The sequence below is a fragment of the Hyperolius riggenbachi genome, chromosome 1 (assembly GCF_040937935.1).
Source record: "Hyperolius riggenbachi isolate aHypRig1 chromosome 1, aHypRig1.pri, whole genome shotgun sequence".
In the NCBI taxonomy this organism is placed as follows: Eukaryota; Metazoa; Chordata; class Amphibia; order Anura; family Hyperoliidae; genus Hyperolius; species Hyperolius riggenbachi.
This window is the reverse complement of record NC_090646.1, coordinates 131,471,897-131,497,520: the sequence shown is the minus strand read 5'-3', so window position 1 is coordinate 131,497,520 and position 25,624 is coordinate 131,471,897. Positions and strand designations below refer to the sequence as shown.

General features: G+C 43.6%; 1 protein-coding gene, 1 long non-coding RNA gene and 2 other non-coding genes across 9 annotated transcripts in view; 1 reads left to right on the top strand and 3 right to left on the bottom strand.

Annotated features, from left to right (window-relative positions):
* Nucleotides 1–193: 193 nt before the first annotated feature.
* Nucleotides 194–9,658, bottom strand: LOC137546225 (uncharacterized). Its single transcript, XR_011026202.1, has 3 exons — nucleotides 9,611–9,658; nucleotides 5,237–5,289; nucleotides 194–835 (listed from the first exon to the last, which is right to left on the bottom strand). It is a non-coding gene; the product is annotated as an uncharacterized lncRNA (long non-coding RNA).
* Nucleotides 2,549–2,668, bottom strand: LOC137532919 (small nucleolar RNA SNORA26). The gene has a single exon (XR_011024070.1). It is a non-coding gene; the product is annotated as a small nucleolar RNA SNORA26 (small nucleolar RNA).
* On the bottom strand, nucleotides 7,029–7,146 carry LOC137532925 (small nucleolar RNA SNORA26). The gene has a single exon (XR_011024073.1). It is a non-coding gene; the product is annotated as a small nucleolar RNA SNORA26 (small nucleolar RNA).
* Nucleotides 9,659–9,778: 120 nt separating the features above from the next.
* LOC137546215 (uncharacterized) overlaps nucleotides 9,779–25,624 on the top strand; it is a 105,510-nt gene continuing 89,664 nt past the window's right edge. For 3 of the 6 annotated variants that reach the window (XM_068268438.1, XM_068268406.1, XM_068268386.1), the window contains exons 1-2: nucleotides 9,779–9,887; nucleotides 14,140–14,215. In XM_068268438.1, the coding sequence (XP_068124539.1) occupies nucleotides 14,144–14,215 (72 nt within the window). In that variant the 5' untranslated portion in view covers nucleotides 9,779–9,887; nucleotides 14,140–14,143. Of the gene's footprint in view, nucleotides 9,888–14,078; nucleotides 14,216–17,738; nucleotides 17,761–17,984; nucleotides 18,090–25,624 lie in introns of those variants that run through there. The other 3 variants (XM_068268395.1, XM_068268428.1, XM_068268417.1) reach the window with 3 other exon arrangements.

The window sequence follows — 25,624 nt, the reverse complement described above, 5'->3', positions numbered from 1 at the left end:
TCCGCATGACGCGTCATGCGGACGCTCTTTACGATTGGGAATGCAGAAGAGGACGCTTTGCCGGAGGACGACTGGCAGTTGGCTGAAAACGTAACATAGCCGCGGAGGGAGACCGGAGGGCACCGAAGGACCGGTGCGGGCACAGGACGGCTGCAGGAGGCTCGGGAAAGCCCCAGGTAAGAATTTTTTTGGACCCACGGTTAGGGTTCCCTTTAAGATGATTACATGTCAGTCCCACAAAAGAGCAGGACCTTCCCGCATTTGACTTCTTGGGGGAGGAGGAGTACTGGCATCCTTCGACTGCATACTCATGGTCTCTGGATCATACTGGTAGATCCAAGATTCATCCATGGTCACTAGACCAAAAAAAACACTCTTCATCCTGTTCCAACTGCATCAACATCTCTCGAAAAAAGTGACACCATGTTTTGTTTTTGGAATAAGGTTAGCAAACATGGTACCCAGCATGTAAACACTTTGGACATGTGCACTTGACATGAATAATTTTCCACACTGCCATAACTGAGGCCAGTTTCATTCATGATCATTTGGATGGTTGTTAGTCTATCTTCCAGGATTAAATGCTCCACTTGCTTTACTGTGGCCACTTTGTCCTTCAATGATGGTCTTCCAGCTCTTGGCTCGTCTGAGTGATGTGACCACTTCGGAAATTCCTTTTGTACCTCACAATAGTCATAAGATGGTCCATCGCTTCCATAAACGGCCACCATCTCATCATGAATTTGCTGTGCACTATTCCCCTTTAAATGCAGGAACTTTGTCACGCTGCAAGCCTCAATCTTTTCCATCTCAGACTTGTCACTTCTGGCCCAAGCTGTAAAAGAAACAAAGGCTACAATGAGCCATTTTCTCAACACCATGCACTTTGAGACCAATGATAACACTGACAAAATTATATTAATATACCACACAGTATTGGCAATTATGGTCAGGTATCTCACCTGTATTGCATTCCATTCCCTCTGTCCTGTGCATCTCTCCTACTCTACCCTCTGTGTGCGTCTTCCCCCATTCCTGTCTCACTCCTCTCTCTACCCCAGACACAATGACACACCTTTCTCCCTCTGTCCCCGTCACCCCCCTCTTGCCCCCCCCCCCCCCCCAAAATGCACCAGTCTCATTCATACTGATATTCTGTATTTATCTAGCATTGACATCTTCTGCAGCACTTTACAAGTCATGTCACTGACTGTCCTCAGAGGAGCTCAAAATCTAATCCTTACCAAAGTCAGTCTAATGTCCCATCACATTATACTGTGTAGCTGAGATGCCTTTCAGGAATCCTGGGGTTGTGTACACCCCCCCCCCCACACACACACACACACACACACACATACAGATATCCCTGGTAGTTTAGTTGCCCCCATGGCTTACCCTTGTGGTCTCATGACCCCCCATACATATCCTCGGTAGACTAGTGCCCTCCATGTGCATCCCTGGTGGTAGAGTGCCCCACCATAGCTTCCCCAGTGGTCAGTGGCCTCCCTGTAGCTCCCCTGGTGATCAGTGGTTCAGTAGCCCTCTATAGCCCTGGTGTAAGTGGTCCCCATAGCTGCCCTAGTTCTCAGTGGCCACCCATAGCTGCCCTTGTGCTCAGTGACCACCCATAGCTGCCCTAGTGCTCAGTGGCCACCCATAGCTGCCCTAGTGCTCAGTGGCCACCCATAGCTGCCCTAGTGCTCAGTGGCCACCCATAGCTGCCCTAGTGCTCAGTGGCCACCCATAGCTGCCCTAGAGCTCAGTGGCCACCCATAGCTGCCCTAGAGCTCAGTGGCCACCCATAGCTGCCCTAGAGCTCAGTGGCCACCCATAGCTGCCCTAGAGCTCAGTGGCCACCCATAGCTGCCCTAGAGCTCAGTGGCCACCCATAGCTGCCCTAGAGCTCAGTGGCCACCCATAGCTGCCCTAGAGCTCAGTGGCCACCCATAGCTGCCCTAGAGCTCAGTGGCCACCCATAGCTGCCCTAGAGCTCAGTGGCCACCCATAGCTGCCCTAGAGCTCAGTGGCCACCCATAGCTGCCCTAGAGCTCAGTGGCCACCCATAGCTGCCCTAGAGCTCAGTGGCCACCCATAGCTGCCCTAGAGCTCAGTGGCCACCCATAGCTGCCCTAGAGCTCAGTGGCCACCCATAGCTGCCCTAGAGCTCAGTGGCCACCCATAGCTGCCCCAGAGCTCAGTGGCCACCCATAGCTGCCCTAGAGCTCAGTGGCCACCCATAGCTGCCCTAGAGCTCAGTGGCCACCCATAGCTGCCCTAGAGCTCAGTGGCCCCTTTTGCACCCATGGTGCTTTAAATAAGCGGGTAGGCAAGTATTACTCACCTTTAATTCCAGTCACGATCAGGTCTCCGCACCCTGATCAATAACAAACGCTATGAATCTAATGACTTTCCCTGCAGGCTTGACCTAGGCAAGGGTTACAAACTTGCAATATATGTTTGTTGAATAACTTATGTTCCATGGTTACCCAATTGTAAGTCAAGCCCCACTGTGCAAAAGCAATAAGAAAAGAAAAACCAACAAAGTTTCAAAACTTGCTCACGACAGGATTCAAAGCACACACGTTGCTGCTTACTTTGAGTTTTAGAGAGCATTGATTTACCCCCCTGTATTGGCCACTTAAAGTACAGATCATCTTGAAGTGGGCAAAGCTGGAAAGGGGATTTTTAAAAAACATTGGATTAGTATAGCAGCTTTCAAGATTATGGTCCATGTTAGTCGTTCATTTAAGATTTCCCCTTACTCCTGTATATCTAATAGTGGATTGGATAACCTTGAAACTACAGGTCTTTCTTATCCCGCAAATCTATTCATCAGGCTAAGTGCCTCAACCTTCAAGCAAGAAGTAGCATCCTGCCCCCAGGGGCGGTCCTACACTTGATACCGAGCTGGAGGGGTAGCGGGCAGGAAGGGGGTCGGCCCCCCCCCCTCTCCCTCACCTGGGTCCTCCATCTGCGCTTCATCTCTAGCTTAAGTTTAGCAGCCCCCCCTGCTATTAGTAAGAGGCAGTGGGCGGGGATGACACCTGTCACTTCCTGCAATGCCGTCCACTTACAATACAGTGGGCAGCATTGCAGGAAGTGAAGACAGTGGAACGCACGCTGGAACGCAGAAGAGGTGAGTCATCCCCGCCCGCTGCCTCTGACTAATAGCGGCGGCAGCTGCTGCTGAGCCCAAGCTGGAGGGGGAGCACATTTGGGGGACCCAGGTGAGGGGGGTCTGACCCCCCTCCCCACCGCTGTGCCCAACACCGTCAGGTTTCCAATTATCAGAATTTAAGAGATTTAAATAATTGAATAAAACATAATTAATGGCTTTTAAAAATATAGCCTTATAGTATTGCATGGTTTAATATAGATATTGGCAAGTGTATTCTGATTTATATTATATATGCATGCATGTTTGATTTATCATATTGATTGTAAGAAATAGATTTCATTATACTGTTTTATATCAAATGTAATTCTGAATCAAAAAGAAAAGCAAAGTTTCATTTCCTTTAAGTTCAGACTGCTGACAAAATGTTGATCAAGATATATGTGACTATTTTTATTATTTTGGCAAATCTTAAACGTTTACTTTGTCTTGGACAATATTGAAGCCAAGTGTCATTGTTTACAGTCCAAGGTACAAGCTGGCCAGAGACAGCTTGGAGTTAGCAAGGTGAAGAGTCTATTATAGACTTTCTTATAATCTTATCAGGAATTCTATATATGTAGGTCATATAAAGCATGTCATATATAGTAATGTAATAAGCATTATTCCATATTTTACATATAGTTAAGTGTTAGTATATGGGGATATTTATTTAAAGATCATATCCGTTTCTGCTCAATTCCAACCATTTTCCCCAGACAAGGTTTTCTACAGAACTTGCATATGTATTCTAGTTATAATCATTTACTTTGTAGCTATCCATACTCAAGAGCCATGTTTGCTGGGATAAACATTCTTGGATTATTAATGGTTGTTCTCAAACAGAGTCATAACTTATTGTTGACCAGCTGAATTTGCCCAAAGAGCTAGTCTTGACCAGTTTTATGTGTTAAAGAGAATCTGTACTCTAAAATACTTACAATAAAAAGCATACCATTCTATTCATTATATTCTCCTGGGCCCCTCTGTGCCGTTTGCCACTCCCTGCTGCAATCCTGGCTTGTAATTGCCAGTTTTAGGCAGTGTTTACAAACAAAAGACATGGCTGCTAACCAGAGTGTGATAGGCTGAGAGGAGAGCTTGGAGAGGGTGTGTAAAGCTTCTGCCCATCACAAGCAGTGCTGCACATTCCACACATTTCAGCCTGAGCCCGACAGAGGAAAGATAAGATTTATTACAGAGACAGTGCAACTAGAAAAGGCTGCAGTATGCCATAGCACATTAGAACAGGTATAGAAACTTTTAGGATAGAAGAAATAATGCTCAAAATTTTGTAACAGAGTCTCTTTAAGGAATTAAAAGAAAGGAACCTTTAATGAATTGTCAACATAGTGTTGAACATGGTATAAACAGGTCAATTGGTTATTCTTTTATTTTTGATTAGATCTTATACGAGTGTGCCTCCTGCTGGAGGAAATTACACATTCAGAAATAATGTCACATAATTTATATAAAGCGGATAGTTAAATGAGCTAGTTAAGGCACATTTTGGAGCGCAGAAGAGCCCGACCTGGTAGCCCGCCTGGTCAGGTGCGCCACCGAAGGAGACCCGAGCCTCCGGAGCGGCACCACAGGCTGGAGGAATCCCAAGTGGATTAGCATTTCTATTTTATCCGTGAACCTTCCCTTTAAAACAAAGGGTTCAGAAATGTGTAAAGGGATTTGGGGTGAGACTGCACTATTAGCCTTACGTTTTTCAAAGCACATCACAAATGCAGTGCGATTTTATCAAAACTAGGAATGTATCTTTTTTGTAAAAACCACCAATATTCCTCATCTGGGCTAGACTGCCACAGACTCACTAGTCTAAGGGTAGGTTCACACTGGGGAGAAGCATACTCGAAAAACAATCGCAACAGAGGGGAAAGTCCAGCACTGCGTGAATTGCACAGAATTCAGTACATACAAATTATGCGTCACTGTAAATGTGTTATGTTCTTCCAACTGTCGCACATCACTGCTAAGGAGAATTTTAACATACTGTTACAATACTGTATTGTCTGAAGCAACAGAGAGGTGTGAACGTAAACTGACTAGATTAAAACTCCAGTACTTACTGACCTGTTACAGGACTTTCAGTGGCTTAGCCTCACACATGCACATTAACGTCACATCTGCACAAAGGGAAAGGTAGAAAAAAGTCAGTATTCTGGTTAGTGCTGAAAGATGGAAGCATAGAATGTATAGAACTGCAAATAGCCAACAAAGTGGATGCCAATGGAATCAATAGCAGAGACCAGTGTCCATTCCCACAAGGCTGGTTACAGCACACTTTTGCAGATGTATTCACCTGTCTTATATCACCTCGGGTCCACAGCCACTTGGCCCACTGCAAGGAAGAAGTGCCAGTTCAAAGATTGGAACCCTGGCCAAAGCATGGGGCTCCCCAAATTTATTTCAGACCAATGGGAATCATCTCTCTCCCCAGGCAAAGATTCTCATTGGCTCACTGAGTGGTAGACCAATGAGAATCCTTCCTGGTGGAGGGGAGACTTACACTGGTCTGTTTCAATCCAATGAGGAGCCCTATATGCTTCAGCCAGAGCATCAATCTGTATACTGGCACCTCTGCAGTGGACCGAGCAGCTTTGCCAGCAGTGGCAGGTGACAGGTGGCAACTGGGGGACAGGATGCCCAACAAAAGGTAATGATGCGTACGGTCACGTGATGGACCAAAATATATCCTGAGTGGATTTGCTGTGTATTGTGCATCCGATACATTTTTAATCTAGCCCCAATCTTAAAATGAGATAATCTAGCCCTGGAAGGTCAACATCACGTCAACCCAACGGAAAGCCCAGCAGAGACTTCTTCCTCCGCCAACTGCGGAAGTTCGGCATGACGCAGGAGATTCTAACATGCTTTTACACTGCCACCATTGAATCGATCCTCTGCTCCGCTATCTTGGCCTGGTATGTGGGAGCCACCGCCAGCGACAGGCACAAATTACAGAGTATCATTAGGTCGGCGGAGAGGATCATTGGGAGACCTCTGCCCCCACTTGACCACCTGTATAACACAAGACTGCGAGCCAGGGCACTGAGGATCGCAAGGGACCTCTCACCCAGGCCACTGTTTTTTCACCCCACTTCCACTGGGTCGCAAACTCCGGGCCATCCCCACCAAGACCACCAGACACAAGAACTCTTTCTTCCCGATGGCCATTAGCATCTTGAACTCCCTTGATATTCTACCACCCTCTATCAGCACCCTACCACCTGCATAGGAGCGACAGTCTTTAGCAGTATGCTTATTGGAAGAGGAATACTGAGCTATTTGTATATCTAATACTGATTGTATATTTGTGTATGTCCATATACAGTATGAGGCATTACTGTCATTTTAACGTCTTTCCTTCTATGTACCGCTCCATTGTGCCAAACCCAATTCCGAGCTTGACCAAGTCATGCTTGGCGAAATAAAACTGATTCTGATTCCGTGAGCTTAAAGGGGTTCTCGGACACTTATCTGGGGCTTCTATCAGCCCCCTGTAGCTGTTATGTCCGGCACCGACCTCCGATCACCCGTTCCCCGCTGCCGACACCAGGCAATTATGCGTCTGACTGCAGCACAGGCACAGTACGAAGTTCTCTTGTACCGTGCCTGTGCAGTAAGCTTCCAATCACACTGAAGCGAGCAAGCACAGCCACGCAGCCGCAGTTGGATAAGATGCAGCATTACACGGGGCAGGCGGATCATTGGAGGACGGCGTGGGATATTACAGGGCCAGTAGAAGCCCCAGGCAAGTGTGTTCATTTTCAACACCCCCCCCCCCCTCCAAGAGAACCCATTTAATTCAATAGTTCACCCTCCCCTCCAATTTAGGGGCACTTTAACATGACAGAAGCAGGAGAGCTGTACCTCACGACAGGATACAGAGAGGGGGAATCCCCCAAACTGTGTTTTAGAGAGGAAATACTCTGCCCCCCTGTGTTAGCCATTGTAAAGCATTGAAGGCTTTGAATGGACATTGAAGGGGCTGTGTTTTGTAACTACTGCAGTCTATTAAGTGCTTTTGAAAATAGAGAAGACACTGATAATCTGACGGGCTAGACCAAAACCTCTCAGTTCTGACAGATTTCTACTACCTATTGCAATGCCTGCTACACCATGCAAATTCCCATCAGATGGGTCAATCAGATTTCTGACAGGTCTGACCTTAATTCCAATAGTTTCTCTGATTGATTTTCTGATCACTTCTATACAAAATTGATCAGAAAAGAATCAGAAACCAGATCAGACCTGTGGGAAATAATTGATTCAACCCATCTGACAGGAAATTGCATGGTGTGTACCAGGCATTAAGCCACAGTCACACTGGACAGTGGCGTAGCTAAGGAGCTGTGGGCCCTGGTGCAAGTTTTAAGCCCCACCTACACCATACAATTTTTTTTTTATTCAATTAAATCCGACATGTCCGATCAGGATTCAATTCAATTTTCCATTGTTTTGCAATGGAAAATTGAATCGAATCCCCATCACACGGCGGATTGAATCAAATGAAAATTGTGTGGTGTAGATTGGGCTTTACATTTGACCCCCCCCCCAGCACTCTATACATAATTGATACGGCACACCAAAACCTGCCAATGGCAACCACAGTGTCAGAGGTGCAAGAAGGGAATGGGTATCAGTTAATGATTACCACTATTCAAAGTATCTATAGAAGTGACTATTATGAGCTCAGGACCTATCAGGGCTGGGCCGAGGCATAGGCTGGAGAGGCTCCAGCCTCAGGGCGCAGTGTAGGAGGGGGCGCACAATTCAATCAGCTGTCATTCCTAATTGTGTATTAAGCAGAAATAAGAAAAGGGGATACATAGTGACTGCAAGCCAGATAACTAGATATTAAGGTGTTGGGGAGGTTGTGGGCCCTGTGGCCCTCTTAGTCTAATAGCAATCAGTGTGTGACGGCTGGGGTGGCAGGGATGGAGGGGCGCACTTGTGTCTCAGCCTTGGGTGCTGGAGGACCTTGTCCCTGCTCTGAGAGAGCTCATACTACAGTTGAGGGAGGGCCCCTTAGTGCCCCTCTGGCCCCGATGCGTTTGCTACATCTGCACCCCCTATTGCTACACCCCTGACACTGGAGAATTATACTTGCTTAAAAAAGCGCTATGGCCAAGCAAATCAATGGTAAGTGTTCACACTATAGTAATCACCAGCAATTAGCTGAAGTTGCAAACATGGTGCATGCAATATTTTAGAGCAATGGCATTTCAGGGTTTAAGAAAAAAATAAATAAAAAACACAAACTGCAATCACACCAAATTCACTTAGTTTTGTACAGTGATAAGTCACAGGAAAAATTGCTTTGCGATTTTGCTAGTGTTTTGCAATTCTCAGTGTGAATAGGGCCTTAGTGACAACATAGGAGAAAAGTACTTTTCATGCACTTTTAAAATTATTAATCTTTCACAATAGTCATTCCGCACAGGGAAAAAAACCTAGACCACATGGTTACAGTAACTCATAAAAACGAGGTCATAATTTGATTTAGGATTTATACAGCACTAACATTACACAGTGCAGGACAAATACTGACATGAATTTTACAGATAAATGCAGTTTTTTATGTTCAGGAGACTGCACAGCTCTGTATTATGCCTGTACACACCATGCAATTTCCCATCAGATCGACCGGTCAAAGCAATAATTTCCGACATGTCCGATCATATTGCGGACACATTTTACAATCACTTCTGCACAAAATCAACTGGATAATTGAAATTGCATGGTGTGTGCGCTCCCTCAAAACTCATCTTTTCCGACAAACATATGCTCTATCTTAAGCCATACACCCTTCAACCTCATGTCTAGGTTACCATTTACTAAATTACCTAATCACACACTGCCTGTATTCTTTCTAATTTCCACCCCATTCCTTTAGATGGGGTGGAGGGCAGTGCTCTCTCACCCTTTTGTGTCTTAGAATGTTATCCATTAATAGCTTGAACTCTGTTATAAAAATTGTATTAATCATGTTAAATCTGCTATTGTAATCACCAGTTCTGTATTTTGTACCAGTGTCCATATGTGATGTATATCATTGTTTATCATTATGACCTCCTTGTTTGTTTTCCTCCTTTGTACAGCACCACATGAATATGTACCTGGCATTAGGTTAAATGAGTATAAGCAAAGCCACAGCTGACTTTTCAAGCAACAATTAGTTAATATAGACTGATCTCTCTCCTATAGGTGTTTGCAGAGTGCTCCGGACGGCAGCCACATGCGGCTCTACAGAATCCGGCCATGGCAACGTGCCTGCCTTGCAGCTGAACACTAGAGCACAACGGTGATGAATGGGTGGTTCTAGTTTGCACGTAATAAGGCACCGTCCACACTCGTGGACCCCGTATATAACATGTGACCGGCAGCCGTCCCTGCACTCTGCGAGCTGCTCACCCCCCACTCCAGCCAGCACGTCCCACTCACCTCGCTGCCACTAAAAAGAGGAAGTGCGAAATGTACCCTGCGCTGATATAGGAAGAGAAAATCTCGCGAGAGGATCTGGCTAGCAGTCTTGTCACGTGATCCGGGTAGTGTGAGGAAGTGCCTGCCTCCTTATTCCCTTCTGGAAAAATGCCAGATTGCCAGTGTCTGTGTCTGAAGAGCAAGCAGCAGCCAGCGTTTGAGCACTTCAGTAATCGCACCAACTAATGAAAGACCCCTACGTGTAGCTCAGTCCAGCTACACTGAAAGCCCTACTTTTGTAATAAAAACAAAAAAAGAAAATAGTTTCAAGAGTGGAGGAAAACTGGTGTTTGTATTAGTGTAGTTATATTTATATTTGCTCAAAATGGGGCCCTGTTCATTTGCAATATACTAAGCATTAGCTATGTGATATAGGCATTGTCAACTCCAGTATGTATAGTATAAGCTGTTATGCTGGGATAACAAGCCAATTACAGTTTGTGCTAATTTCTGCTTGAAATATATTTATTATATTAAAAAAAAAGGTAGATAACTGGGCAAATAAGAATTCTAAAGCACCTGTTTGCACTTGGCACTTTGTGTAAAGTTTTGTATATAGTTCTTATTATTTCAATTAGAAATTAAAGAAAAAAAAAGTAGATAACATAAGTGCTCATTTATTTCAGCAGAACATGGTACTTTTAGGCTGGTTTCACACCAGGACGTTGCGTTTTAGGGGACGTTATGGTCGCATAACGTGCCCCTAACGCAACGCCTGGTGCTCTCTGATGTGGACGTCAGAGTGATCCGCGTTGTGCAGCTCACTCTGGCGTCTGTGATGCCGTGATGCAAACTCTTGGCGCATGCGGCATCACGTGGTCCCGCCTGGCCAATCGCCGCACAGAGCGGCCGCTCCATGAAGTAAACACTGCACGTCACTGAGTGCAGTGAATATTAATTAGCCATGTGCCTGGCCGCTCTCCGCTCCTCCCCAACATTACTGCGCATGTGCAAGCAGTCAGTACTGCATGCAGTACGTTGTGTTATGGCGCAGCGTTACTGAGTAACGCAACGTGGGCACTGTGAACAGCCCATTGATTTTTCATTGCTGTGCGGTGGGGTGCGTTACAGGCTGCTCTAACGTGTGCCTGTAACGTCCCACTGTGAAACCAGCCTTACATTGAGCAGCCTATTCACCATTTTTATAAATAGCTCCTAAAGCATTTTGAAAGTACTCCCCCTGCTTTTACAGTTTTAAATTGACTTGCAGCACTTGTAAACCTTCTAATTAGAGTGCTTATAACATTGACTAACAATGTGACGTATGGGTCGCCAATGACTCATTTTCCTAATGATCCCATTTTGAGTACTTAACTCAGTAGATGGAAGCCTCTTGGTAATCCAGCAGCTCCTCCCATTCCCCTTCACTCTGCCATTCCAGTGCTGGGACATCCCCCTCTAAGCTTGTTGACAAGCATTTAAAGGAGGCCTGCGCAGTGGCACATAGCCTAACGGCTCGATGGCTCTATGCTACTGTGGTCGTTCACGTACGGCTGCAAACTTTAGGTGTCCCAGTGATAGAACAACAAGGTGGAGAAGGGCAGAGGTAAGTATACGGAACTGAAATAACCTAAAAAGAGTTTAACTTACCTGGGGCTTCTGCCAGCCCCCTGCAGCCAACCTGTGCCCTCACAGTCCTGGACAGATCCTCGGTTCCCCCGCCGCAGCTCACTTTTGTTCACGCAGTGGAATCCGACTTCTAAGTCAACGTCCACTGCGTCCTGGTCACGCATATCCATGTACACGTTCCCGTAGCCAGGAGCGTCCTGTGCAGGCACAGTACGAGAAAATCTCTACAGCTCCTGCGCAGTATGCTCCCGGCTACGGGGGCGTGAACGAGGACGTGTGGCCAGGGCTGCGCAGGTGCAGTGCACTCCAACTGCGTGAAGTGAGCCACATCGTGGGAACGGAGGATCGTATGGTAACTTCGTGGGCACACGTTGGCTGCAGGGGGCTGGCAGAAGCCCCAGGTAAGTGAAATTCTTATTTTTTTAGGTTATTTCAGTTCCGCTTTAGCAGGTTTGATTTAAAGGGACTCAGACACCCAAAATCGTCGCCCTACGCCTTTTAGTTTTCTCTATTTTCACGAAAACAGCGAAAACTAAAAGGCGTAGGGCGGCGATTTATATATCATTGGAAAGAGGAGAAAGAGAGTTTTAAAATGATATGCATCTTTCCATAGTTTCTGCACTGCTCGGAGTCCCTTTAAGTTAGTGGTGGTGCCCCTGGTCTCCAATTTGCTGCAGAGTAGACGCAGTGCAGCTTAATCACCTGTCTGTGCTCCCCTTTTCTTTCTTCAACAACTTTCCATCTCTATCCCATGGTGTCTCTGTCCCACAAGTACATACATGCCTGCGGGGAACAGAGAAGAGGCTCCAGTGTGGATGGTGATGGATGAACATTGAAGCAAGAAGGAGCTTCACTGCTCTCAGTTTTTTTTCTGCATGCTAAAAACACATTTGAGTGTGAACTAACAACAACAACAACTAAACATTTGTAAATAATTTAACAATGGTTCTCAGCTTTACGATGCAGAAACTGCAGGAGTGTGCTCCTAACCTAGGTGGCCACACACCATACAATAAAGTAGTGTACAATGGGAGAAAAAAGAAACCCTTTTAAAAAAAGCACCACTCAGGAATAATGTAGCAAAAAATATTAATTTTTTATTGTTGCAAAAAGGTTCTATATAAAGTACACTTCACAAAACATTCATGGTTAAAAGCAATTAAAATACACACAATAACCCCCATATCTCAACTCTCTGCCAAAGAAATACATATATCAAAAAACAATATTTCACCATGCAAAGTGTATGTTGCAAACCACCTATATCTGATAATAAAAAATCCTCAAAGGGCTCAGGAACTGTGCCCAAATCGGAAAGAACCCGGGTTCAGCATATAACATGAAATGTATAACAATAGAGACAAAGTTCCCTTGTCATGTGATCTGTGCTAAATGAATAAATCAACAATAATATACAACCAATGGCACAAATTCCCTGCAATGTATAATAAACAATAATTTAACCTGAAAAATAGTGACAAAATTGGTGATAGGCAGGACCAGTGAAGCTACCGTGGCAGTCCATAGTGAAAGTGAAGAGGTATACTTAGCCCAGTAATGGTAGATAGGAGGCAGGCAAGGTGAAGGCAGAGAGAGGCAGAGGGTTCCCTCAAACGGACCCACTAGTTTCGCGGGCGTTATCCCGCTTTATCAAGGAAGGAGGGAGACATGTCTCCCTCCTTCCTTGATAAAGCGGGATAACGCCCGCGAAACTAGTGGGTCCGTTTGAGGGAACCCTCTGCCTCTCTCTGCCTTCACCTTGCCTGCCTCCTATCTACCATTTCTGGGCTAAGTATACCTCTTCACTTTCACTATGGACTGCCACGGTAGCTTCACTGGTCCTGCCTATCACCAATTTTGTCACTATTTTTCAGGTTAAATTATTGTTTATTATACATTGCAGGGAATTTGTGCCATTGGTTGTATATTATTGTTGATTTATTCATTTAGCACAGATCACATGACAAGGGAACTTTGTCTCTATTGTTATACATTTCATGTTATATGCTGAACCCGGGTTCTTTCCGATTTGGGCACAGTTCCTGAGCCCTTTGAGGATTTTTTATTATCAGATATAGGTGGTTTGCAACATACACTTTGCATGGTGAAATATTGTTTTTTGATATATGTATTTCTTTGGCAGAGAGTTGAGATATGGGGGTTATTGTGTGTATTTTAATTGCTTTTAACCATGAATGTTTTGTGAAGTGTACTTTATATAGAACCTTTTTGCAACAATAAAAAATTAATATTTTTTGCTACATTATTCCTGAGTGGTGCTTTTTTTAAAAGGGTTTCTTTTTTCTCCCATTGTACATATATGTTGTTGGACCCTAGCACACTGCAGGTATATATAGGTGTGCAGACATACTTGATTCAAATACAATAAAGTAGTGATAGCTAACCTTGGCACTCCAGCTGTGACAAAACTACAAATCCCATCATGCCTCTGCCCCCCCCCCCCTCCCTTGAGTTATGCTTAGAACTGTCAGAGTATTGCAATGCCTCATAGGACTTGTAGTTCCACCACAGCCAGAGTGCCAATGTTAGCCATCACTTCAATGAAGTGATCCAATTTTACAGCAATTTAATAAAAATGATCGGCTGTATAGAAAAATGGAAAACTTTTTTTATTAGTTAGAGAGATCTGATTATCGAATCGAAGAATCATTTTTATTATAACAGTATAATCCAATAATAAACTGCAGTGCTGGATTCTTCTATAAAATATTCTGAATCGTTGCCGACTTAACCTTTTCATGCTTTTCATCTCGGCTTGTTTTTGCTGAGAAACTGTAATTTCAAGCTTTGTGAACATGATTTAAGTGGTACATAAAATACATCTTAACAATGCGAAATAATAATACAGTACATTGATATTTTCTGTTTTCGTGAAAAACATTTCTGCTTTTGAATTTCAGTGCAATGCTTTGCATTGAACCAAGGCAGTATAATGTTCTCATGAAGGTTTTGTTCCAGGAAAATGGTTCTTTGAAGGTGAGTACCACCAAATGTCACCTTACAAGTGACTCTAATGGCATATAGTATCAGGCCGCTTAGTGTCCACCATAGTTGCTATGGAGATTTCCTGTATAGCTTTGTGTAGGCTATATAGACACTGTTAGACCAGATTTTCTACACTAGTAGTTTAATATCTAGCCAAATAAAAATCTGATTTGCTTCTTTTACATGGTCCAGGTATTGCTAAATTATCAGTTAAATGACTTAATTTACTTAATGTTCAGCTTGTGTATAGCTGAACAGATTAGGGCCAGTGCACACCAAAAAGCACTAGCATAATCACAAATCCTCAGCGCTTTTTGAAGTGATTTTTTAAGGCGATTCTAGGCATATGCCAAGCAATTTTTTATCTATACCTTGCGATTTTTGGAGCGTTTTTGTGTAGCATTTTCTTTTACACAGTACAGCTGCTAGTGTACTGGTTTTGACACAAAAACGCCCGGAAAATCTCACTGATCTAGAGCTTTGCAGAGCGATTTTTCCACTTTTCCTATACTTAACATTGAGGCTGAATCGCCTCAGAAATCAGCAGAAATGCTGCAGGACCCACGTTTGCGTTTGGGAAAAAATCACACCGCTCTGGTGTGATCCATCCCATTCATACACATTAGCCAAGCGCTTTTTAAAGCGCTACCGTTTTAAAAGCACTCAGAAGCGCTCTTGGTGTGCACCAGCCCTTAGAGGATGTTACAGTTATGATGCTTGCATCTTAAAACTTAATTTGGGCTTTTAAGTACCATTGTTGTGAAAAATTGTAAAATACATATTGTATGCATGCATATAACGTTAATTTGTCCAAGAGTAAAATGCACTGTTGATTAATTTTTTTCCTATGTTGTTGTCACTTCATTTTGGTTGTAAAAATCGGACAGGTTTTGGACTAGTCCATCTCCCCATGGGGGATTCTCCGGGTTTTTCTTCATTTTTAAAAGCACTTACTGATTGACAGTGGTTCAGTCCAAATGTCCAAAATAGTGTGCAAATGAGTGGGGAGGCTGGGTGGCATCATTGTTTCTATCCTTTCCAGGGAATGCTTTTTAAGGGCCCTTTCACACTGGGGCGAAGCAGTGCGATAATTTTACCCCACCCCACCGCAGGGCAATGAAAGTCTATGGGGACTTTCATACTGACGCGGTATGGCACAATGCGACGGCAGTGACTTTACACCGCACCCCAGATGCTCAGACAAATCTACGTTATCGTGCGGTTCTGTGTTGACATGCGGAAGACGGGAAGTCATGTAAGTGTATGGCGATGTGTGTCTTGTGTGAAAACCCGGCGCATGCGCGGAAGTGTATTTTTTTTGCAATACGTTTCCACACATGTGATCGCATCGGCCACAGGAAGTAAACCTCACTTCCTGCTTGGCCGGCTGCCAGCAGCAGATTACCGCATACTAACGTGGTAATCCCCGAAGGCCTGTTTTTGGGGGTGCGGTGCAGCCCCCGGGCCACACTACTGCCGGCAATCGGCAATGTGGAACCGGCCTCAAGGATAAAGTAAATACTGAAAATTCCCCATGAGGAGTTGGACCAGTCGAAAACCTGTCAAATATGTCAGATTTCTATTACCTACTGTAAGTGATAGCAATATAGGAAAAAAGTTATTGTTTATTGCATTTTAATCTCGGAGCACATGTACACATGTATATTTAATTTTTCAGGTTTTTCTGCGACAATGGTCCTCAAGTATAATTATTCCAAGTTCCTAGACTTAGTCATTTTAACCATGCAAATGGTTTCAATAGCTTTTCCTCTGCATACCATAATATTTAGGGAACCATTGCATCAAATAACTTCAGTCTGTGTCCCGTATCTGACCTCTTTTTAAGCCACGTAACCTTGGCATCTAATAATACAGCATAAAGCAGTTATGTGCAGTTCAGCGCTGCTCTTCAATGAAGGCGGTCATCATCATCATTTAGCTCACATAGCATACTAAGCCTGTGAATTGTTTTCTTATATAAGCCTTATGTTGTGTCTAATCAAAATAAACTTGAGCAGTCTATTCAACATAAGCTTCCATTTAATCTATGCTATGCAAAAATGCATTACCCACATAATAATGTACAGGGAACACATTGATAATGCAATCATATCATTATTGTAAAATAAAAAAAACTGCAGATTCAATTTTATTAAAAATTATTTTAGCAAAAAGTGTTCCCTGTTTTTATTCAACTTGGTCACATTGTAAGTTATTTGTACAGGGATCAGACTGCCATGTGTGCTGTGGCTGTGCACAGGTTACTTTCAGTGTGTTGGTCAGGGGTGTAGCTAAGGAGCTATGAGTCCCAGTGTGTGTTTTATGTTGGGCCCCCTCAAACACTCCCTACATAACAAATGATGTGGAGGGCCAAAACCTGCCAATGACAGCCACAGTGTCAGAAAGGTGTAAGCAGGGGAGCCTGGGGAGGGGAATCATTTGTTAAAGTGAACCTGAGGTGAGAGTGATATGGAGGCTGCCATATTTATTTTCTTTTAAACAATACTAGTTGCCTGGCAGTCCTGCTGATGTAGTGAACTGAATTACACCAGAAACAAGCATGCAGCTAATCTTGTCAGCTCTGACAATATTGTCAGAAACCCCCGACCTGCTGCATGCTTGTTCAGGGTCTATGGTTGAAAGTATTAGAGGCAGAGGACTTGCAGGGCTGGTGGCAACTGGTATTGCTTAAAAGGAAGTAAATATGGCAGCCTCCATATTATTCTCACCTTGGGTTACCTTTAAAAGACAGCTGACCTGAGAGGCATATGGAGGCTGCCATATTTATTTCTTTTTTAACAATACCAGTTGCCTGGCAGTCCTGTTTGGCTGCAGCAGTGTCTGAAGCACACACCTGAAGCAAGCATGCAGTTAATCCAGTCAGAAACATATGATCTGCATGCTTGTTTAGGGTCTATGGCTAAAAGTATGAGGCATAGTATCAGCGGGACAGGCAGGCAATCTGAATTGTTTAATAGGAATAAATATGTCAACCTCTATAGCCGTCTCACTTCAGGTGCATTTTAATGATTACCACTGTTCAGAGCACATACTGAGAATGGACAAACACTGACTAAATAATTTACAAAGGAATATTATAAAAAAAAAAAATAACCAATTTTATTAATTACGCTATATTTAAGTGAACCTAAACCGAAGGGGGGGAAATTTCACTAACCTTCCACCAGGACCCTTGCAGCCCACGCCGTCAATCAACGATCCCCTGGTCCCCTGACCTGGCTAAATTTAGTCTTCTCAGGCCTGGCCACTGCGCCTGCGTGGCCCTGGGAGTGTGCGTTCTTGTTCACGCCCCCGTAGCCTGGAGTGCAGTAGGAGAAAATCTCCTGTGCCTGTGCAGGACTATCCTGGCAACGGCAGCGTGATCGAGGATGCACACGGCCTGGGCCGTGCAAGCGCAGTGGCCATTGACTGGCCAGTCTGGGGGGAAACGAAACTGATCCACGGTGGGGAACTGGAGGATTGGTGAGTGATGGCACAGGCACAGGGCGGTTGCAGGGGGCTTGTAGAAGCCCCGGGTAAGTGAAACTCTTTTTTTCACTTTTGGTTTAGGTACACTTTAAGCAAAGTTCCTTTTTAACAACACTGCACTGTGATACTATTGGCTGCGTATGTGCTGCAGATGCATGACAAACTGCAAAAGCTCAGAATGACAGCTAGGCAACTGGCATTACTTATAAGGACATGAAGATGGCAGCGTCTGTACGCTTCTCACTTCAGGTTCCATTTAATATGGAGCTGTAGACAGGAGAAGGAGCTAGGACCCAGGGTTGATGTACGCTAACCATGGTTTATTGGCTCCATGGCAACCAGCCGTCATAATGAATGGGACACTAACAGCAGCCAGGTATGGATTCTTACTACACATTTTTTTACTTGCTTACTCTTTCAACATTTATGGAGTGGAAAGGAAATGTATATGTACATCACTGTGTAGTAGCTGAGTGGAAGATTAGTGCCGCTTCCTGTGCTGTTTTAAATTCCATAACACAGCATAGATCATTCTTTGTACCGAGTCAATGACCAGCCTGACATACAGTTCAGCCCTGAGCTGGGGAGCTCTGGAAACAATGTAAACTTATGTCTGAAAACATGATGTTATGTTTTATGGCTCTGTATAGCTAAACCTACAGAGATATCAAAGATATTCCAGAACCAGCCAGTCATTGTTTATCCCTCTGGGACTGTCTCTTCTTCTATTCTGACATGTACTGAACACTTCCAGCCAAGTGCTGGGAACTATAGCCTGGTACACACAAGGCAATTTCCTGTCAGGTTGATGCGTGAGTTGATCATTTCCAACAGGTCCAATCTAATTTCTGATCGCTTTTCTGAAAATTATCGAAAATCAGATCGGACATGTCGTAATAGATTTCCAAAGTGTAAGCTTTGTAAACACGCTTGATTGATATAGCGTGTGTACAGCGGCCCCTAATTCCTTACAATGCATCGGTGACCAATCCAATCAGCAAAGTGACTTGGGCCTCAATTCACTAAGCTTATCTCCTGTCTTTAATAACGTTTCTTTAGTTATCACCATGGTGATGAGTAGAGGTGGGCGAACAGTTTGGCTGTGTTAGCCGAACTGTTCGGGCTGCCCAATCTGTCATTTATCTATGCCTCTTACTACTTCCGGGTCGCAATGACCCGGAGTAGTACGTCTGCGCTGCCCGGCGGAGCGCGTCCTAGCGACGCGCTCCCGTTGCCGGGCACTTTCTGCGCATGTGCGTGACATCACTCATGACGTCACGCATATGCGCAGAAAGTGCCCGGCAACGGGAGCGCGTCGCTAGGACGCGCTCCGCCGGGCAGCGCAGACGTACTACTCCGGGTCATTGCGACCCGGAAGTAGTAAGAGGCATAGATAAATGACAGATTGGGCAGCCCGAACAGTTCGGCTAACACAGCCAAACTGTTCGCCCATCTCTAGTGATGAGGCATGTAGTATTCAGGAAACATTTTACCTCAGGCAAACCTAAAGTTATCTCTCTTGTCTTTAAGTTAACTCTTCAATCCTTAAAATCTCCAGAATTCTAAAGTTAAAGACAGGCTGTTAATTAACTGCGTGTGAAAATAACTACAGAGGAGGTAACATACCTACAAAGGAGGTAACTTAAGGAATGGAGAGATAAAATAACTCTCTCACTGTGTGGTGGCAAGTTTTCTCTTGCCTTATTATCTCCAGCATGATCTTAGTGAATTGAGGCCTTGGTGCCCTCACCACTCCTCCCCCCTACATAGTAACAGAATACACAGGGCCGGATTTGGACTTCCCAGTGCCCTAGGCCCGGTACCACCAACCTCCCCCCCCCCCCCCCCCACACACACACACACACACTCAGGGTGCATACACACATCAGACCATAGTCTTTGGAAAATGAAGGATCACAGACCAATTTTACCCCCTTCCATGTAGCATGAGGGCCATACCTACACAGTCTATTCTATTGAGCTGAACTCCCCATCAGATAGAAATCTTTGCAAGATGCTGCACACAAAGATGCTGTACACATGCAACAGATCAGTATCTGCAAAAGATCTGTTCCTGCAAAAGATCCGTTTCTGCAAAATGCATTCATAGTCTATGATATCTGCAGATCCTCATACACACCTTGTTTAACAAACATTCATCTGCAGATCCGATCCACCAGGATGGATCTTCAGATCTGCAGATGATTGTCTGATCTGCAGATAATTGTCTGTTAAACAAGGTGTGTATGAGGATCTGCAGATATAGACTATGAATGCATTTTGCAGGAACGGATCTTTTGCAGGAACAGATCTTTTGCAGATATTGATCTTTTGAACGTGTTCAGCATCTTGCAAAGATTTTTATCTGATGGGGAGTTCAGCTCCATAGAATAGACTGTGTAGGTATGGCTCTCATACTCCATGGAAGGGGGTAAAATTGGTCTGTGATCTTTCATTTTCCAAAGACTGTGGTCTGATGTGTGTATGAGCCTTTAGGAAAATGAAAGATCACAGACCAATTTTACCCCCTTCCATGTAGTATGAGAGCCATACCTACACAGTCTATTCTATGGAGCTGAACTCCCCATCAGACAGAAATCTTTGCAAGATGCTGCACACAAAGATGCTGTACACATGCAACAGATCAGTATCTGCAAAAGATCTGTTCCTGCAAAAGATCTGTTCCTGCAAAATGCATTTATAGTCTATGATATCTGCAGATCATCATACACACCTTGTTTAACAGACATTCATCTGCAGATCCGATCCACCAGGATGGGTTTTCAGATCTGCAGATGATTGTCTGATCTGCAGATGAATGTCAGTTAAACAAGGTGTGTATGATGATCTGCAGATCTCATAGACTATGAATGCAATTTGCAGGAACGGATCTGTGGCAGGAACAGATCTTTTGCAGATACTGATCTTTTGTGTCTGTATAGCATCTGTGTGTGCAGAATCTTGCAAAGATTTTTTTCTGATGGGGAGTTCAGCTCCATAGAAAAGACTGTGAAGGTATGGCTCTCATACTACATGAAGGGTGGTAAGATTGGACTGTGATCTTTCTTTTTCCAAAGACTATAGTCTGATATGTGTATGAGCCTTAACCATCACTTGTTTGCAGGATACCTATGAATGTTTTCTCTCTGAAAAATGATGAATGATTGTTTTTCCTGTTAGAGCAGTGAGTCCCTAATGCCTGGTACGCACCAGATAGATGGGTTGAATCGATTTTCCGATCACTTATACAAAGTCGATTAGAAAAATGATCAGAAATCAGATTACACCTGTCAGAAATAATCAATTTGAACCCATCTATCTGATGGCAAATTGCATGGTGTGTACCAGGCATGAAGTAGCAGAACGGCATTCATCTCCCTCTCTGCTCTTCTGTAATCACAGATCTGTTGCATTTATTTTATAGTATTTATTGTACTTATTCTTTCACAGGTGTTTTTTTACTGTTTGCCAACACGGTACAAATATATATTTTTTTAATTTTTAGTGTATGTTATTACTTTTGGTATACAAAACAGAATGTAACAATACAAAAGTATACAACAGTACATTTGTAATTATAATTATAGAGAAGTTGTCTATCTCATACTAGACTACTGCTGCCTTTAAAATGAGCCAGCAAGGGGTTAAGATTTAGCTTAGAAGGGGCTGCCATAAATCTCTCCAAGGAAAAAAAAACCCTTATCTGTTTAAGATTTACAATCCAGAGGGAGAGAGGAGAAGGAATGGCTCAAGTCATTAACAGAATCTGACCAGCAATACATTGTTTAGCCCAGCTTGAGTTGTAAAGTGGAAATAATTCTGTTAAAAATGTTTACTTTTACTGGATCAGAAATTGTCTACATTGTGATCCATGTTTCTCTCACCCCTGGCAATAAACTGAAGCATGTATGTTCAGTAGATAGCACTGTCTCATCGCACACCACGAAGTAAGGAAAATACACGGAGCTCTGGAATTCTGACTGTGTGCAGCAAAGCCGGGGCGCTTTCCGAGCAGGAGAAATGATTTATTTTGACATGCAGCCTCTTATCTCTCTCAGGTCCTGCCGCCCTTTTATCCTTCTGATTTTTTTCCGCCCTAGGCCGTGACCTTTGTGGCCTTTGCAGAAATCCGGCCCTGAGAATACATGGCTAGTCTCCAGTCTCTACAGCCTCAGCTCTGCACTGTCACTTGAGGGATTGATTCCTTCTCTCTCCTGGACGACAGTTCTTGTAGGTTTGTGCAAGGCAGTGGCTGCATTATAGGGGAGGAGGCACATGCTGCATTTGGGCCCATTAAAGTAGTATAAAACCCAGCATTACTTCTTTGCTCTAAAAGATTATTTACAGAATATAATATACTACCACATTTTTTTTTAGCAGAACAGCATTCAAGGGGTTAAACATGACTTGGGATAAAGTGGCTGCACTATAGAAGATACTTGCTGCATGGGTGTCAGTTCTTAATGGGGTAAATGTTTGCTGCATTTCATGTGAGGTAACATTTGTTGAATTTCACATATGGAGTAACATTTGCTGCATTTCATATGTGAGGTAACATTTGCTGCATTTCGAATGTGAGGTAATATTTGCTGCATTTCATATGGGACAATGTTTTCTACTTTTCATGAGTGAGGTAACATTTCCTGCATTTCATATGTGGGGTAATGTTTGCTGTATTTCATGTCAGATAACATTTTCTGCTATTCATATATGGGATAAGGATTGCTGCATTTGATGTGTGGTGTTACATTTGTTGCATTTCATATGTGGTGTAACATTTGCTGCATTTCATTTGTGGGGTACCATTTGCTGCTTTTCCTATGTTGGGTAGCATTTCTGCATTTCATATGTTAGGTAATGTTTGCTGCATTTTATTTGTGGTAAACTTTGTTGCTTTTCATATGTGGCGTAATGTTTTCTGCATTTCATACATGAGCTAACCTTTGCTGCATTTCATACATAGGTGAAGTTTTTGTTTTTCATATTTTGGATGACATTTGCTGCTTCTTATATGTGAGGTAATGTTTTCTGCATTTCGTATGTGAGGTAAACTCTGTTGCTTTTCATATGTGGGGTAATGTTTGCTGCATTTCATATGTGAGGTAATGGTTTCTGCATTTCATGTGTGGGACAACGGTTGCTACTTTTCTTATATGGAGTAACGTTTGCTGCTTTTCAAATATGTTGTAACATTTGCTGCATTTCATATGTGAGGTAATGTTTGCTGCATTTCATATGTGTGTTGATATTTTGCTGAATTTCATTGGTGGGATTGGCTACATTTCATATATGGGTAATGTTTGCTGCATTTCATATGGGGAGTGGATTAATGTTTTCTGTATTTCATAAGTGGTACAACATTTGCTGCTTTTCATATGTAGGGGCGAAATTTGCTGATATTCATACATGAGGTAACATTTTCTGCAATTCATATGTGGGGTAATGTTTGCTCTTTATACACTCACCTAAAGGATTATTAGGAACACCTGTTCAATTTCTTCCTTAATGCAATTATCTAATCAACCAATCACATTGCAGTTGCTTCAATTCATTTAGGGGTGTGGTCCTGGTAAAGACAATCTCCTGAACTCCAAACTGAATGTCAGAATGGGAAAGAAAGGTGATTTAAGCAATTTTGAGCTTGGCATGGTGGTTGGTGCCAAATGGGCCGGTCTGAGTATTTCACAATCTGCTCAGTTACTGGGACTTTCACGCACAACCATTTCTAGGGTTTACAAAGAATGGTGTGAAAAGGGAAAAACATCCAGTATGCGGCAGTCCTGGGGGCGAAAATGCCTTGTTGATGCTAGAGTTCAGAGGAGAATGGGCCGACTGATTCAAGCTGGTAGAAGAGCAACGTTGATGAAATAACCACTCATTACAACCGAGGTATGCAGCAAAGCATTTGTGAAGCCACAACATGCACAACCTTCAGGCGGATGGGCTACAACAGCAGACGACCCCACCGGGTAACACTCATTTCCACTACTAATAGGAAAAAGAGGCTAAAATTTGCACAATCTCACTAGAATTGGACAGTTGAATACTGGAAAAATGTTGCCTGGTCTGAAGAGTCTTGATAAACAGAATGAAAACATGATCCATCATGCCTTGTTGGTGGTGGTGTAATGGTGGTGGTGGCGGTGTAATGGTGTGGGGGATGCTTTCTTTGCACACTTTAGGCCCCTTAGTGCCAATTGGGCATTGTTTAAATGCCAGGGGCTACCCTAGCATTGTTTCTGACCAGGTCCATCCCTTCATGACCACCATGTACCCATCCTCTGATGGCTACTTCCAACAGGATAATACACCATGTCACAAAGCTTGAATCCTTTAAAATTGGTTTCTTGAACTTGACAATGAGTTCACTGTACTAAAATGGCCCCCACAGTCACCAGATCTCAACCCAATAGATCAGTGGTCCTCAAACTAAGGCCCGCGGGCCGAATGTGGCCCCCTGAGGCTTTTTTTTACCGGCCCCCCACACACAAATTGTATTACTTATAGATGCGGTCAGCTACATCTTTAAATATTTGTGGTCCTTATATAGAATAGCAGTGCTGGTACCACCCATCCACATGGAAGCCAGAAAGCAGTCATTCGCTGGTTTCCAATCATATTCTACATCAGGTGACACTGCTGTCCAGTGCAGGTTGTCACCGGGGTATGCTTCACTGTCTTCCCTGCAAAGACTTCTACATCATTTTATCTATACCCCGGCCCCCCAGCAGTCTGAAGTACGTTGACCCGGCCCTCAACCCAAAACGTTTGGGGACCCCTGCAATAGAGCATCTATTCTTTTGGATGTGATGAAACGGGAGCTTCGTGCCCTGGATGTGCATCCCACAAATCTCCATCAACTGCAAGATGCTATCCTATCAATATGGGCCAACATTTCTAAAGAATGCTTTCAGCACCTTGTGGAATCAATGCCACATAGAATTAAGGCCGTTCTGAAGGCGATAGGGGGTCAAACACCGTATTAGTATGGTGTTACTAATAATCCTTTAGGTGAGTGTAAGTAGGGTCTGTTTTTGGTGGGAATGAACATTGGAGAGGAAACTTGGGCCCACTGTTATTGAGTTACACTATTGCATTACAGTTGCCCCCCACGTCATTTCATGACAACACTCATTTTTCACTGAGGTATGCTCTTTCTTGGTGCCCCAGGGTGCCTTGGATCCTAACAATGCCCCTGCTGACAATTCTTTTATCACATCTTAAAAAAGTTGAGTCACTCTATAATAACTTGCAGTGGAATATTATTGTGTCTTGGTTACATTAGCCACAGAAAGATCACGTGAAAGTTAGCAACGTATACTCTCACAGGATGATAAGCAGAGCTGTAAAATATGTTAAGCGCTACTTGTTCTGCACTAAGTGTTCATATAGGTATTTACTTCTCAAGTCTAAATGTTTTCACCAAAGATATATAGGAGGAATCGTGTGATGTTATGATAAGTGAGCCTATTACTATAAAACAGATTTATTAATAATGTGAAGCAGGGCTGCTGGCCCAGATTTCACATAACAGTAACTATTCCTGAACCTGTTATGATGAGGTGTTCTGAGGAAAGATATACCGTATATAAAGCCAGATTGCTAAAAAGTTAACTGTATGCTTCTCATGGAGAGGGAACTGGCTGTGACCAGTGTGGCTGAGAAGCACAGTATTCACTAGCAGTAATGGACAGTTTGTACCAATGTGACATCGCTCAGTAGAATCATACAAGATTATGAAAGCAAGAAATAAAAGCCTGTATGTACTGGAATCACTAATATCAGTGTATCCAGTGTTACATTTCTTAGGAAAATCTCCAGTCTAATTTTAAAACATTTTTTGACAAAGAAAAAAAGTAAACCACTTTAACATTAACTTGCCATTTTCTTCACAAAACAAAGTCTATAGGG